General features: G+C 39.0%; 1 protein-coding gene across 1 annotated transcript in view; it reads right to left on the reverse strand.

Moving 5' to 3' along the window:
* The window catches only part of GRIN3A (glutamate ionotropic receptor NMDA type subunit 3A), a 557,215-nt gene that overhangs the window by 36,152 nt on the left and 503,152 nt on the right, over window positions 1-17,911 (reverse strand). The window contains exon 7 of the mRNA XM_082260534.1: window positions 5,645-5,809. Coding sequence (XP_082116660.1) covers window positions 5,645-5,809 — 165 coding nt within the window. The remainder of the gene's footprint in view (window positions 1-5,644; window positions 5,810-17,911) is intronic.

Here is a 17,911-nt window from a genome sequence, read left to right on the forward strand (position 1 = left end):
GTAGTATATAATGAGTTTGGAAATTGTAGAGAAATGCTTAAATAATGCATTACAAATTACAATTGAACTACACCCATTTGATTATAGATGACTAAAATGCGTTTTAGTCGACTAAAATGTAGGGCGTTTTAGTCGACTAAAATATACTGGAGTTTTAGTCGACTAAATACGACTAAAACTAAAACACTTGCAGAAGACTAAAATAGGACTAAAACTAAAATGCCATTTTAGTCCTAAGACTAAGACTAAAACTAAATTGAAATTTGCTGCCAAAATTAACACTGGTTTTAAGTGACTGTGGTGTCAGAAACATAACAGGCACATTCATTTTGCTTTAACACATCTTGAGAAAATGCAAATATTTAATAACTTAAAAAAATAAAGTAATTTCGAGTTATATGTCTCAAGTCAAAGTCAAGTCTCAAGTCATAAATACCAAGTCTAAGTCAAGTCGAGTCTTTTAATAATTTTAGTCAAGCAAAGTCCTCAAACTGGTGACTTAAGTCTGACTTAAGTAAAGTCATGTGACTCAAGTCCCCCACCTCTGGTGTTCGGTGAACGACTGAACAGGCAAATGTTTGGCCAAACTCATGTTCGGGCCGAACCGTTCACCCATCCCTATTAGTAACTGAGGTTTCATATTGACTGTACAGTGTATGCTTATTAAACCTTGCTTTCCATCAAAATGTAAATATTGCTTATATTTGTGCTACAACAATTTATGACAACTTCACCCTTTCTTTAGGCTGACTTTGGATTTTTCTTTATTGGTTTCTAATTGTGGGTGTTATATATCTGTTATTCATCGTGAAAAACGAAATTAAAACACAACTAAAATAAGTATCAGGAAAATCTTAGTCCTTTAAGAGCTCATTCACATGTAGTATTTAAATGAAAAAAACAAAACAAAAAACAGCACATTGGTTAAAGTTGTTATTCATATTCAGAAAGCCAATTTAATAACGGGTTTGGAAAAAACTCTAGCAATACAAATGGACTCCTTAGAAACTTGCATGGAGGTGGAGTTAGCTAGTCTGCCACCAGGTGACTCTGTCCCAGATTAGTGTATGGGGATAGAGAATAGTGTAATCGGGTGGGTGAGTCAGTGCATATTTGCACACATATGCATAAAAATACTGACCAGCAATGCAGATTTTTGATTTTTTTTTTTTTACTGATCTTTGGGCTGCATTTAGATCCGTAAAAATGCCTGGATGCCTACAAACATGCCATTTTTAGGCATCCCGTGTGCAAGAGGGCATAAGATTAACCTTGTTTGTAGCTTTTGATCATTATGTTCCCAATTGGCGGGGGTCTAACATTAAAAGAGAACTGTCCCGTGCTGAAACCAGGTGGATTTATATCCTTAAAACATATGTCCCCCATGGTTTGAATATAGAATGGGGCATTAATTGTTTCATTAACAATAGTTAGATCACATGTATTTTTATATAATTTTATCATGTACCTTTTCTGGTAAAATCCTTTAGGGGGCTATATTAACAATTTTATACTTTTATTCTAATTGTGTATTATTATCAATATGGTTTTTATCTGTACACATCTATTTGATTGTTTGTATTTTATGCAATTTTATCCTATTTAAATGGGGGAGTGCCATATATTCACTTTTATTATATTACTCAATTTTATATGTACATTATATAGACTATTGGCTCGAATATATCATTCTTACCACTAGATGGAGCCCAATGTCACTAGTAACATATATATGAAGGATTATAATTAACCACTTAAGCCCCGGAGGATTTTCCTGCTAAACGACCAGGGGGTATTTTGCGATTCGGCACTGCGTGACTTTAACAGACAATTGCGCGGTCGTGCGACGCTGTATCTAAACGAATTTGGCGTCCTTTTTTTCCCACAAACAGAGCTTTCTTTTGGTGGTATTTGATCACCCGTGCGATTTTTACTTTTTGCGCTATAAACAAAAAAAGAGCGTACATTTTGCAAAAATAACAATATTTTTCACATTTTTTTTATATGAAATTCCCCCCAAAAAAAATTTAAAAATCAAAATTTTTTAAAATTTTCGGCCAATTTGTTTTATGCTACCTATGTTTGGTAAAGAAAATCGCAAAAAGCGTATTTTGATTGGTTTGCGCAAAAGTTATCGCGTTTACTAACAAAGGGAAAGATTTCTGTCATTTTTGGTGTTTTTTTTTTTAACGTGTAATGGCGGCGATCTGCGATTTTTTTTGCGGTACTGCGACATTGGGGCGGACAGATCGGACCCTTGACTGACATTTTTGACACTTTTGGGGTTACCAGTGACATTTCTACAGTAATCAGTGCTATACAAATGCACTGTTACTGTAAAAATACACTGGTAGTGAAGGGGTTAACTTTATTTGGGAGGGAGGGGCTGTGTGTGTCCCTAGGGGCGTGCTTTCTACTGTGATTGGCTGTGGCTTGAGCTGTAAGGACACTGATCAACGGATCTACATAGTAGATCCATGTGATTAGTGTTTTTACAGCGAGGAGAATGACAGGTGGCTTGTTTACACAAGCTGCCTGACATTCTCCCTCTCCCCCGCCGATCGCCGAGTGACCGGCGGACATCGGGTCCGCTGGTCACACGCGCGGGGGGGTCCGTGACCGCGCGGGAGCGGGAGCGCGCCTCCGCGGGCGCGCGCTCGCTCCCCAGAGCCTCACAGGCGAGCGATGTAGACCTACGTCACTCTGCCTGTGAGGGGCTGACTGCCGCAGTAAATATACTGTGAGCAGTCGGCAAGCGGTTAAGATATACAAAATTTTGCATCTAATATAAACATTTGTACTTATATACACATGTCGGTAACATATGATAAAGGTTTCCTTTGATAGTTTTTAGTTTTGAGAGACCTTTTAATTTCCGGTTTGTGTGATTGCATCTCAAACATTACGTTTTTTTAACTTTAACAATCACAACACCTGTTTTTTATGCAATTTTAATGAGGCATTCACACTCCCTCATAGTTTTTATGCGGCACATTGATGTAAACATTGTGAGGTTTCCTTCTTTCCCTCACATCGCTCCTTGCATGTGTGACACTTCCGCCCTCACTCCATGCGATTGGTCTATGAAGCGGACGTGTCACTGCCTCTGGGGGATATATTGGTGTGATGGCTGCGTCCGGTAACCACGCCCCGGACAATGTCACGTATGACGAAACCGGTCGGGCGGTACCTGATGCACAGCTGTCACGCCCCCTAGATGCCGGCTATTCTATACACGTGGGACGCCGTGTTTTTTCTTCTTGATGTGCTTGGTTCAAGTCGGCTTATTGTAAGTGTTATTTTAATAAACTTTTTGTGTGCCTTATACGGGATTACACTATGTGTCCTTTATTTTCCTCCACACATACATGTTAACATTCCTGTAGTGCATTAAATTGGAGGCCTAAGCTTCTGGTAAGCTGCCACTTTAAATTCATCTATCACGGGTGTGTTCCTACCTTTACCTTGGGATTTAAGCCTCCTATACTATCATCACCTACCCTGGGACTTGTGCACATTTGCTGGAGTTATATTCAGTGATCTTCATGGACTTATCACTTATTTTTATTTACAATATATTGTCTTTATTGTAATACACTGTATGGGTTGCACCATATATGTTAGCGCTGCACTATTTTTGTTTTCTCATAAGATTAACCTGCCAGTGCATTAACAAAATTACAATGATCCTACAACGTGAAAGAAAGCAGTATTATACTTACCTGACTAGTAGCCTGGATTTCTGAACCCTCGATCAGCACTCCTAGTGCTGGTCCTATACAAATCCTTGTGCTGGTCAAATAGGGGTTATACTGCATGCCATTGTAGTTCCTGCTGCTGACCATTATTCACTGCAGGACACAATAGCAACTCAGGGGTTGGTTGGAGAATGACAGCAGTCAGCGGTGGACACACTATACCAAACATCTGGAAGTATAACATAGAAATGGTGCCGGAAGCTCTGCTACAAGGTGATGTTACAGCAAATAAGCTGCTGGACAGGTAAGCATAAACCTATTTTTCTCTCAGCTACTGTCATTTTGTCATTTTGTTAGCCCTATTTACTGAGTCACTTTAAATGTGTCAATCTGGGCCAGAATATATATATTTTTTTTCCAATATAGAATCATTTTGTATTGTTTATTCACTAAAGGACAAGATTAAATATTAGCATATCTTTATCAGGTATGTCCTGCAGTGGGAAATAGGTCTGAAGATCCGACAAAAGATGTGCACTATATTATACAACATATAGAAGATCATTCTTATAGAGGATATCGACAACCCACACCTACTTATATGATCAGAATATTTTGTCTGAAGAATAATGCAAAGGGGTGAATTTATTTTCATTATTTTCTCCTCTCCCAGTTTTAACTAGCGAAAAATGAAAATACAAAGATTTGTTTTAGAGAAGGGGATTGGAGGAATGAGTGTTATCAGTGTTGACCTGGGCAGGTGAAAATCTACCATAGGATTCTCTGAATAGTCTTGACAGTAAGGGAAATCTACTTTGTATCTGACACAATAAGGCAAGAGACTGAAATGCCCAGAATTATTTTTAAGAGTATAAAACAAGCATACCCAAATTTAGATACACTTTTCATAAAATGTAAAATGACATTTTCTTTATTTAACTATGGGGAATTTATAGCTTAAATTGGTGGGCTGTACAATATGGTTATTAGGCTGTACATACTCCAAATTTACACAGGATAAAATGTGCATTTGTCTTTTTTTTTTCTTCCAGTCTGTAGAAGCAAATCCATGTTAGACTATGCACATTTAGGCATTTACAGGCATATATGAAGAGGAGCGTTAACAGGCAGAAAAAAAAAAAAAAAAAAAAACCCCATCACAAGTAGATTTTTGAGAAAAAAATGATTGGCACAAGGAAATGCACACAAATGGAGTTAGGGCTTTTTTTAAGTGTAAATTGATTAGAATAAAAAATGAGCAAGGGAATGTTTTGGAATAAAATGCTTATATGCTCACAAAAAACATTCATGAACACGTGCAATATGAGCTATTATGAGCATTTTTATGTCATATTTTTCTGCCAGAAGTTCTGACATTTTTTCAAGTGCCTAGTGCGCATAGACCCTTACAGTAGTAGTTTTATACTGAACAGGCAAACGAGTCTTGGATCAGACAACATTTAGGCCAATAACAGTACTGGATGAGGTAAAACTAGCTTAAAGTTACTGCATGTGACGGACAGGACAGGACAGGACAGGACAGACAGATAGACAGACAGACAGAGAGATAGACAGACAGACTGCTAGACAGATAGATAGACAGACAGACAGACAGACAGACAGATAGATAGACAGACAGACAGACAGACAGACAGACAGACAGACAGACAGACAGACAGACAGATAGACAGATAGATAGATAGATAGATAGATAGATAGATAGATAGATAGATAGATAGATAGATAGATAGATAGATAGATAGATAGATAGATAGATAGACAGATAGATAATATAGATTTTTAAGTCTAAAACTATTGAATCTTTCAAGTGCATATACAAGTCTTGCAAAAACCAAAGTAATATTTTTTGTTTCCACTTATAAGTTTATAAATGAATTTAAACAACGTTAGCAATGCATCATAAAAGCAAAAAATCATATACATACCTGACTAGTATGAAGCCAGTACTTTAATTTGGATTTCTTTTTAATCCTCGGCAGAACCAATCTGAATACAATATGTTCTCCAATAGTGGTGAGAATGGATACACCAATTCCTATACAGAGCATGACAAACAGCCCTGAGAAGTGTTTGATGCCCATTTGCAGAGTCTGGGAAAGTAATATGCATGAAAAATCAATTAACATAATAGTGATAGTGCTGTTTTATTTTCCACAGCTGGACAGAATTTATCTTGCCTGAATATTAAACTATTCGAGCCAAAGGCTTTCAAAGTAAATTAGATGGCAAAAAGTCTACATTTTAAAATATAAATCAACTTTTAATTTAACAAACTTTTATCAGCACATACATAAAGTAAAAAAAAAAAAATCATTACTTATTAAGCACATTATTTTTCTATTATATAAGTGTGGTAGAAAGGGGTAGAATAAGTACATGAGTAAAGTCAGCAGTTAAAATATACTTAAAATTTGTAGTAAATGTATTATTACTTCTTAGGTTTTTTAATTTTAAGCAATTTTAATATGTTAATATTGTGTGTTTGAGGATTTGATCCCTGTTTTGTGCTGTCAGGCAATGTAGCTTGGCTGCTTGGTGACCAGTGATGTGATTTTTAGGTTTCACTGGTGTAGGCTTTTAATGAGTCCAACTGCTGAAGTGCTTAGACTTTTCAAATTTAAGGATGTCTGTGCAGTCTTAGATGACAAGATGATCTGGTGCACCTGCTTTATATAAGGTGACCACCCTAGGAAGGATAGTAGAGAACAAATATAATAAACTACATGCAGATAATTGAATTGAAAGCCAGAGGAAGTGCAGTGAAGAACATACAAAGTTTGAGTAAAATTTTACCAATAAGTGGGAAATGTATCACTTTCACCTTACCTATGCCCACAAAGTCTCAATTATCACAGAAGATTTATGTTAGTATGATGCCCTTCATGATTTTAGACTATGTTTTACTTTAGATAGAGTGGATAAGGCTTTAAAGCCTCTGTCGGGATTTTGTTGCTCAAATTCTATCTCTGTAACCAAAGAACCTCTTCATCAGAACCACACAGAAAACCTGACAGAAGTTCTAATTATTCTCCAATCTACTAAAGACTGCTTTCTTTGTCCACAGTATATAGAAACTCATATCTTGTCTTGGTGACCCCACAATAGTTAAGGAAAATCTACTCAATTAGATAACAGACAGTAGTTAAAAACTGAGAGAATCTTTAACCTGTCACCACATGTTTAAAGCTAACAAAAAAGTCTTAGCTAGAGTCAACATTTAGGAAGGCAAAGTCAGTGTTTAGACCAGGGAGAATTAGTTAGAGGGTGCATTATTTATATGTGCATATGGGATTTGACCACTTACTAAACATATTTTACTGCAGAATCTTTAGGAGCATTCCAATGTACTTAATTTTCAAGTAAGATGGCCCACTTTCTATCTCTCTAATTCAATCATTTTGTCTGATTTAATCATTTTTTTTTAATTTTCTTAATGGAAGGTTCTAGGTGCCTGTTGCATATAAAAGAACATCCAACGCACATAGGTATTTTATATTTTATTTATTTATTACAGATACATACATAGATCCTTCAATTCATGCAGCGCTTTACATATACAATACTGTGCAAAAATTTTTGGTGCGAAGAAATGCTGAAAAGTAAGAATGCCTTCAAAAACACACACACACATATATATATATATATATATATATATATATATATATATATATATACATTTACAAAATCCAGAGGGAGCAAACAGAAGAAAAATCTAAATCAAATCAATATTTGGAGTAACTGCCCTTTGGCTTCAAACCAGCATCAGTTCTTACACTTGCACACTTTGTACACTTGCACAAAGTCAGGGATTTTTAAGAATTAGAGTCAGGTGGATAATTAACCAATTATACAAAGCAGGTGCTAATGATCTGTATGATTAACCAATTATACCAAGTAGGTGCTAGCGATCATTCATTTTATATATTGTTTGAAACACAGTCATTGACTGAAACAGAAACAGCTGTGTGTGAGGCTTAAAACTGGATGAGAAACTCTGCTATGGTTGTGGAAGAGAGTTTCATGGTAAAGATCATACACAATGGCAAGACTGAGAAAAGCAACAAGACATAAGGTAATCATACTGCAACAGCAAGGTCTCTGCCAGGCAAAGATTTCAAAGCAGACTGGAATTTCAAGATATTCTGTTCAAACTCTTTTGAAGAAGCACAAAGAAACAGTCAACATTGAGGCCTGGAGATGCAAGCATCCAAGGAAGCTTAATGCAGCAGATGAAAGACATATTATGCATACTTCCCTTTGACATTAGAAGATGTCTAACAGTGCCATCTGCACATAACTGGCAGAAGCCAGTGGGACCCGGGTACACCCATCTAGTGGTCTGACCAGAAGGGGTCTTCATGGAAGAACTGCAGCCAAAATGCCTGATGTGGAAACAAGGCTAAGCAACTCAACTATGCATAAAAACATAGAAACTGGGGTGCAGAAAAATGGCAGCAAGTGTTCTGGACTGAAATTTGAAATATTTGGCTGTCGCAAGAGACAGTTTGTTTGCCAAAGGGCTGAAGATCAGTATAATAATTAGTGTCCTTATGCAACATTAAAGCATGGTGGAGGCTCTTTGCATGTTTGGGGCAAATGGAGTTTGAGATTTGGTGAGGATCGACGGTGTCCTCAATGCTGAGAAATACGGGCAGATACTTATCACTCATGCCCTTACCATTAGGGAGGCATTTGATTGGCCCTTAACGTATTCTTCAGCAGGACAATGACCTCAAACATACAGCAAATGTCATTAAGAACTATTTTCAGTGTTAAGATGAACAAGAAGATCTGTAAGTGATGGTTTGGCCCCCACAGAGCCCTGATATCAACATTATTGAGTCTGTCTGGGATAACTTAAAGAGACAAAAATATTGATTTGATTTGGCTTTCTCTTCTGTTCATTTACTTTCAATTTTGTTAATTGATTAAAATAAACTATTAACACTTCTATTTCTGCTGACATCATGACTTGTGCGCCCGTGCTGCTGCAGTGAGCCAATTGGTGATCCCTGCCCACCTCCGCTGTCACCTGCTGCCAATGCACTTAGTGATTGGAGTGGAGATGGACCCCGGGCCAAGGGACACCCTCCGTTCCAGAGGCGAATGAGGAGCCCTGGCTCCCTCACTGCTCCAGGGGTTGCTGAATTTCCTTCCTGCCCCCCACTGCTGGAAGATCTGGCTAGAGAGTGGACTTGCCTGTTTGTCAGTGAAGACTGGAGGGGGTAAGCTTGCCCTGATGCTTGAAGTATATAAGTAAACCACACTGGAGGATTTCTAGAGAGGAAGAGACCAGGGTGAAGAAAGCGGTGGTCTCCCATAGGCATACTAATTAACAGACACCCTTGGCTTCTATATACCCTTGATTGCTTGCTTGCTCTATATTCTTGTTATAAATTTTGATTGACTGCTGTACACTTTGACTGACTGCTGTATACTCTAATCGACTACTGTGCATTCTGATTGGCTGCTGCATACTCAGATGGGCTGCTGAATACTTTAATTGGCTGCTGTATACTGTTGTATACTCTGAGGGGTTGCTATGTACGCTGATTGCCAGATATATATTCAAATTGGCTGCTTGTATTTTGACTACCTGCTGCACACTCTGATGGGCTGCTATGCACTTTGATTACCTGCTGTATACTCTGATGAACTGCTGCATACTTTATTTAGATGCAGCATACTCTGACTACTTTATACCCTTATCAACTGCATTATATCTTAAATGCTTGGCGGAGAGTCTCCTTTTTTTTTTGCTCTAAAGGGACTGAGTACTCTGGAGGACTCTGTCCAGTTCTGGTCACCAGTCCTCAGGAGGGATGTGCTGGAGCTGGAGAGAGTCCAGAGAAGGGCAACTAAACTAATTAGGGGATTGGAGGACCTTAATTATGAAGAGCGTCTGCAATCGCTTGATTTATTCTCAATTGAGAAGAGACGCCTGAGAGGGGACATGATAGCAATTTATAAATATCTCAATGGTGATCTCAGCTTAGAAAAAAAGCTATTCAGTCGAAAGAATTGCATGAGGACTCGGGGCATACAATGGGATTGGAGGAGAAGCGTTTTAACCTCAGGCCACGTGGGGGGTTCTTTACTGTTAGGGCTACAAGATTGTGGAATTCTCTACCACAAGAGGTGGTTTCTGCGGGAGGTATGGAGGCTTTCAAAAGACTCTTAGACGTACATCTCAAGGAGAAAAACATTCAGGAGTATGAGAGATGATTACGGCCACACACACCTACACAGGTTGAACTGGATGGACTATGGTCTTTATTCAACCTCACCTACTATGTAACTATGTAACATTGAGTTGATTCTTGACCTGTGCTGGTGCTCCTTTGAATACAGAACTGATCCCACCTGTGATTAAAGATAAGAGGTAAATCTAAAACGAGCAAAGCAAATCCACCTGCCCCTAGTCCAGGTAGTATTCAGCATTATATGTCAGCAGAGACCAGTATGGTGGAAGAAGGGCCTGGGGTCCCAGGGCGAAACAAGATGGGAAAGCAAGGATCTATAATGGAAAAGCCCCCAGGAAGGGGGATTAGCGGCCCGGGGGCAAATCGACACAAACGTTTCAGAGGTGCCCTTCAATGGGGACCCAAGGCATGAAGCAGTGACCTTAAAGGGGAGAGACAGCCCTTATTGGAAGGAGACAGTGATCTAGAAGGCCCCCAAGCAAGTCTACCACTTACTAAGGAAATACTAGCAGAACTACTGGCTAAAGTGGAAATATCTTTAAAATCGGATATAGCAGCAGTCCAAACAGATATTGGACAGGTACTTGGCTGGGTGGAGGAAGTGGAAGAGAGGATAGACATACATGCCTGGCTACTGCACAATCTAAGTAAACAGATAAACTCATTGCAAAGAGCTAACTGCTCTATATAATATAAATTAGAAGATCAGGAGAATCGTAGCCGGAGAAAAAACGTCCAAATCAAGGGCATCCCCGAGAAACAGGGGAAGAGGATCTGATAACAGTAGTGCAGGGTCTTTTCAACCCTCTGCTGGGAAAGGAGCCCCCAGAGACTAGAGTAGCACTAGAGTAGAGTGCACAGGGTGGGAGGATATTGCAGCCAGAGTGGAGGCACCCCAAGAGATGTCATTGTGAGATTTCATTATGCAGAAGAAAAGATGAGATCTATGGCGGGGAGGGACAGTAGGTTTTTCCCCCCCCACTTTTTTTTTTCTTCTTTTCCTTCTCTTTATACAGAATCATTCCCTGGAAAAGGATATACTAGCTGCTCTTGTGGCTGCCAATGGTTTCAGTTACCTTAGTATCATATAATGTTAAAGGCTTGAATACACTTAGTAAAAGGTATAGGGTTATTGGAGAATTGCTCCATTATGGAATAGGAATAGCATGTTTCCAAGAAACACATACCACACATGATTCAGGGATTACTATCATCTCACCACTTCACTGTGGTTTTATGGTGATATGGCCTCAAGCCACTCACGAAGAGTGGCGATTGGATTCAATAGAAGTACCATATTTACGCTATAGGAGCAGCTGGCAGATCCTGAGGGAAGGTTTTTGTTCATTAAGGGGAAACTGTTTGATATGGAATGTACTTTTACAAATATCTATGCACCCAATAGAGAGCTGTATACATTTCTGAGGAAAATTTTGAAAAAACTGATGATATTTAAAGAAGAGAGGCTCATTGTAACGGAGTCTTTAATATGGATTCATCGACGGGGCACTCTCGTCTCCCATTACTATGGCAGAAGGAAATTAAAAGCCTATTGGGGGAATGTCAGTTGTTCGATGCTTGGAGGATTAGATATACAAAACAGAGATTATACTTGTTATTCCTCAGTACATGGGTCCTATTCAAGGAGTGATTACATCTTAATAGAAGATCGGCTGCTGACTTCCCTTAAGAATGCGACTATTTTGCCTATCACATTCTCTTACCATGCCCCAGAGATGACTCAGCTGGATTTATCTATAGCAGCACCTAAGGAAAGGGCTTGGAAACTGAATGAGTCTGTCATCCAGGATCCTAAAATAATAGAGAAGGTGGAGAAGAATTGGAGACTTTCTTCGTTATTAACGACACACAGGAGATTTCACGGACTAATCTATGGGAAGCGCATAAGGCTTATAAAGAGGGATGTTGATAGGCATTGGGACACAAAGAAAGAGGGAAAATAAGGAAAGGAAGAACTAGTTATTAAGGGAAATTAATATTTTAGAACAACAAGCTAGATCCAATGGCATTCCAGAGCAGCGAGAATTAATTGAGAAAAGGGGAGAATAAATGGCACTTATGGAGTGTGAGATGAAAAATGCATTTCATATAGTGATGAAGGAAAAATATCAATGGGGAAATAAACCCAGGAAATGGTTAGCAAGACCAGTAAGAGAGAAAAAAAATGCATCTTATATCCCTAAAATTAAAAACAAGTTTGGGCAAATAGTACACTCATCCCCGGATATTGCGCAGGTATTCCATTCATATTATAGCCAGCTGTACAATGTTAGAAAGAATAAGGAAGGTAGTGAAAGTAAAAAGGAGGAGCTGATGGTGAGGTAATACCTGCAAGAACTTGACCTCCCAAGGCTGCCCGAGGAAGAGCTAGAGGATTTAGAGCTAGAAGCCCAGATTACACATGGAGAGGTAGGATGGGCAATAAGGAATACTGTCCTGGGGAAGAGTTCCGGGCCCTGATGGATATTCTATCATGTATTATGAAAGGTTCCAAAAAATTCTAATTCCTAAATTTTGTATGTATTTTAATACAGTTGGGAAAGGAGAAAATTTGAGAGAAGAATCTCTTCTTGCTTACATAACACTCATTCTCAAGGAAGGGAAAGACCCATCGACACCCACAAGTTATAGACCGATCTCCCTATTAAACACCGATATAAAAATATTTGCAAAAATGATAGCAGGAAGGCAAAAACCCTTGTTGCCAAGATGGATTCATAATGATCAGGTAGGTTTCCTTGTGGGCAGAGAGGGGAGACAACTGCCGTAAGTCACTCCTATTGATCCATGAAGCGAAAGAGATGGGCACCCCGACCGTTTTACTGTCAGTGGATGCCGAAAAACTTTCAATAGGGTACATTGGAGCTTCATGTTGGAGACCCTGAGGTGCCTAGGTATTGGAGACAGGATGATGTGCTGGTCTTATGCTCTTTATTATCATCCTAAGGTGGGAACAAGAGTGAACAGCAGTTTGTCCTCCCCCTTTGAGCTATATAATGGAACTAGGCAAGGATGTCCCACATCCCCTATGCTGTTCGTTTTGGCCTTAGAACCGATACTGGTTGCAGTGTGTAATAATACAGATATTAAAGGGGTACGAGTGGGGAATAGAGAATATAAAGTGGCAGCATATGCAGATGATGTATTATTTTACATAACCAACCCTAGGTTGACTCTCCCATTGGTGCTAGGGGAATTGGGGAGGTACGGGGAACTTTCAAATTTTAAAGTAAATATAGCTAAATCAGAAATTTTAATATTACAGCATCAAAGAAAGAACAACAGGCAATTCAGCCCAAATTCCCCTTTGTTTGATGCAGAGAGGAATTGGCATACCAAGGTGTTAAATAAACTAGTTCCCTAGCAACCCTATTTAAGGCCAATTACAGACCAATATTGAATAAGGCGAAAGAACAACTGAACCATCAGAGACATAGACACTTCTCATGATTGGGTAGAGTTAACCCAGTAAAAACGAACAATCTCCCCAAGTTTAGCTTAGTTTAGGAAATATTATCAGGCAATCTCCATAGCATGAATAGAAGATTGGATTCAAAATAAGGAAGGGAAGAGTTGAGTGGGAATTGAAGGTACACCAGGTAGGACAGATCTGGGAAAGATGATCTGGATTCAATGGGCACATCGGGATCTGGCCAATAGCACAAGTAATAGACTAGAAACACGTTAAGAATATGGGATAGTTTACAAAGAAAAGCGCACTGGGATTATAATGCACCTTTGATTTCACTAATAGACACAAATTATCTTAAACCAGGGAAATAAGATTAGTTATATTTTGTTAGATGGGCAAAAAAGGAAGAGATACTATTGCAAGATGTAATGGTAGGAAATGTAATTTGCAAATTTTTAGAAATAACACAAAAATGGGAAAATATGCCACCGGATAAATGGAAATATACACAATTACATCTTTGTGCACTCCCTACCGCAGCCTCCATGGGGAAGGGGTAACGAGACCACTGGAAAAGTTATTTAGCTCCTTCACATGTGTTAAGCGTAGCATATCAAAGACATATAAGATCTTATTGAGGGAATTAGAACCTACATACCCGCACTACTTAGAGAAATGGGAACAGGAATTAGGGCCCCTTCAAGACGAAGAAAGAAAGGAAGAAAGTCTTAAGATTAGCTTGCTATTCCTCGGTAGATCTAAGAACAACAGAGATGTGTTATAAGCTGTTTTCTAGGTGGTATCTCACCCTTCTGAGAGCCCAGAGGTTTGGGGCAGGGATAATCTCAACTTGTTGGAGGGGGGGGGGGGCTGGTACATTTGCGCATTTGTGGTAGGAGTGCACAAAGCTACAAGTTTTTTGGAAAGAGATTATTAGGTTAATACACCAGATTACAGGTTTCATAGCACAGAGGAAAAGGTGATGGTATTTAAAATTACGTTAGTGCCCCATTTATTAAATGCTGCTAAAAGTCTGATTCCAGTGCTCTGAGCGGGCTCAAGAAGCCACGAGAGGGAATGGGCCGCAAGGGTGGACTAGGCGAGATCCATGGAGGATATGATATTTGCAGCAGATGACTCCTTTGGGAAGTACATTGAAATTTGGGGAGATTGGTTAAGATTTAAAAACAGAGGAGTATATAAAGATGCTGGGTATGTGAGAAGGTTGGGGATATACCCTAGGAGCTTACGGGTCCAGGACAGGGGAAAGTGAAATAAAATATAAGAGAGAGAGATGCTGAGAAGTAAAGAATATAATAGAAAACAGAGTGGAGGAGATCTGTTTTTTTTTTGGGGGGGGGGGGATAGAGGGGGGAGTGTCCACTAGGATGTAAAAGTTTTTAAGCACTGATTAAATATATCTGATGAATTTTTGTAATAGTATGAAATGGTTATATGCTCAATGAAAGTGAATACAATTTGAATATACAAAAAGTTAAAAAAAAAACACTTTTATTTCTGAAAGTATTCATAATTTACAGCATTTTTCACACCTGTCTAATACTTTTGGACAGTAGTAGATAATGTACATTCACACCAGTGCCTGAACTCAGGGAGCTTACAAACAAAGGTCCATAACTCAAATTTATACACACACATACTAAGGTTGATTTAGACAAGATCCAATTAACCTACCAGCATGTCACAAATTACTAGACAGTAGAATTATTTTTGCGAGCTAGCTAGTAAGTGTGCTTGGAAAAGTTTTGTTTGTTTGTGCTGTGCAAAGCCCTTCCATATGCAACTTAATTCAAAGCTAGTTATTAACCGCTTCCGGACCGCCCACCGCCTTTTTACTGCGGAAGTGCGGCTCTCCTGCGTGAACCGACGTAGACCTATGTCGGTCGCACACAGGCAGCTAGTTCCGATTGCCGCCTGACACCCGCGATCACTCCCCGCTGAGAGAGAAGAACGGTCAGCTGTTGTAAACGCAGCTAACCGTTCTTCTCCCTGGAATAATCATAGAGCCCCTTTGATCCTTCTATATAGGATCACAGGTCTCTATGATCATTTCGCAAGCCACGCCTCCCCTAGGCTCAAATTTAATCTCTTGATCACCCACAATGTTAACCCCTTCCCTGCCAGCGTCATTATTACAGTAACAGTGCATATTTTTAGCACTGATTACTGTAGTAATGTCACTGGTCCCCCCAAAAGTGGCAAAAATGCCACTTAGCGGTCCAATCTTTCCGCTGCAATGTTGCAGTCCCGCTAAAAATTGCAGATCGCAGCCATTACTAGTAAAAAAAAAAAAAAACAATAAAAATTACATAAATCTTTCCCGTAGCTAGTAGACGCGATAACTTTTGCACAAACCTATTAAAATACGCTTATTGCAATTATTTTTTTACCAAAAATATGTAGCAGAAACCAAATTGGCCAAAAATGTTAAAAAATTTTGATTTTTAATTTTTTTTGAGAATGTTATATAGCAGAAAGTGAAAAATATTGTTTTTTTTTTAATTGTCGCTCTTTTTTTGTTTATAGCACAAAAAATAAAAATCTCACAGGTGATCAAATACCACTAAATGAAAGCTCTATTTATGGGAAAAAAAGGAAATCAATTTTATTTGGGTACAGCGCCGCACGATTGCGCAATTGTCCGTTAAACTAGCACAGATTTAATTACTGTAGCTGACCCATCACTAGATTTTGCAACCCCATGAAGACAATTTTTATCCTCTCATAACCGAACCCCAATAGAAGTCTGGATCTTTTTGAAGTATGGAGGTGCCAATATGGGTCTGCAAAAGACTACATATACTTCATCCCTTCTCATCCATCAAATACCAAAATTAACAAGTTCTTAACTGATGAATATTCGTTATTCGTGGCAGCACATCCAAATAATGGAGACATATCCTGATTTGACCATGTGCCTATAGCACTTGAGCTCTCAGAACAACATAATCCTTCATCTACCTACATATATATATATATATATATATATATATATATATATATATATATATATATATATATATTAAAGCCTAATACATGCATTCTGACACAAATGGATGGAATGTTTTAAACAAATCAAAGCTTCTCTCTAGCAATATTTTTAATTTAATTCTATTGCAATCCTTGGATGCTATATGTTATGGAAAGCATTTATAAGAGGAATCCTTTTTTTTAAAAAAAAAGTTTCTCTGTGAAAAAGCAGAAGACACAGCAAATTGGGCAGCTCACTGACCAAATCTCTGATTGATTTGGAAGCCCTGGAGTCCCATTCTTTATCTTTATTTAAATATTCCTTAATCTTAGAAATCAGCTGTAATCTCTACTGTTATATAAATATGAATGAGATCTCCAGAAGACCTAAGCTGATTACTACTCACTGCTCAGCAAAACTGGAGAAAAAATAGTTCAAAGCTAATGCTATAGAATAGCATACATATCTATAACATTCTAAAACTACACGATACAGAATATTTTATTAGTTAATAAATCTAAACAAAAAGTTTAAATCCACATGCTAGAGCTAATGAATTCAGTAGGTATTATGTGGTGGATTTACTAAAGGGAAATTAGCTGTTTCGCTTTGCAAGAGAATTTGCAGGGGAATCTTCTCTAAAGCTTAGTGAATGCAATCAATTTTCACTTTGAAAAGAATACCCAATCACGTGCAAGGAAAAAAAAAAAAACACAGCATTTTTGATTGCACATGATCTGATTGGCATTCATTAAGCTCTGAGGAAAATTCCCTTGGAAAGTGAATGAAACTTTTTATAATTTAAAAAAGAACCTGTCAACCAGATTCTTACTTGATAGACACATTTCTTAAATTAGTACGTTTATTTGCCTTATCTCCTACTACAGTAGGATGACTCTCTAGCCCTTTCACCCCCTTAGGGATAACTCAACTTGTAAAATCTTTACCTAACTATAAGTCTTCAGGACTATATGGATTTGCCAATGAATACTTTAAAAAATGTCATCATGGGCGCATGCGCGGAAGCTCCCAAGATGGACGCTTGAGTCCGGAGCTCCGCGCCATTCCGGCACACTCTCCCGCCCCGAGGGATTAAACGGCCCCGCACCGCATCGCGATCAGCTGCCGGTCACGCTACATCACAGCGGCACCCGGTATATGTTCGCAAACCGGGTCCGCAGGGACCTCCGGAGCCAATTTCAAGCATCCCTGCTGGAGACCGCTCCTCCTAAGATGGCGGATCCGGCGCCTCAGAGCGAGGGGATGGAAGAGGGAGGACAGGCACAATCACTGGCGGCACAACAGACCGGGGGTCTCCTGGAGGCGACCCCGAGGACAGTGAGTACCCATTTGCTGCTGACCCCCTCACCTGCATCCACAGAATCCCTTCTGAGCAGAACTCTGGGGGCCTTCTCCCCTGACTACACCTCCCCCCACATCACCACAGGAGTACACACTATGATGGGTGCAGGCAGACCTGATCCACTGTCATATGATGACTTACTCAGTAAAATGTCACTCTTATTGGATAGGGGCTTAAACCAAATTGCTGACAGAATCACAG

Source organism: Pelophylax lessonae (genome assembly GCF_965119305.1).
Source record: "Pelophylax lessonae genome assembly, chromosome: 1".
NCBI classification, from domain to species: Eukaryota; Metazoa; Chordata; class Amphibia; order Anura; family Ranidae; genus Pelophylax; species Pelophylax lessonae.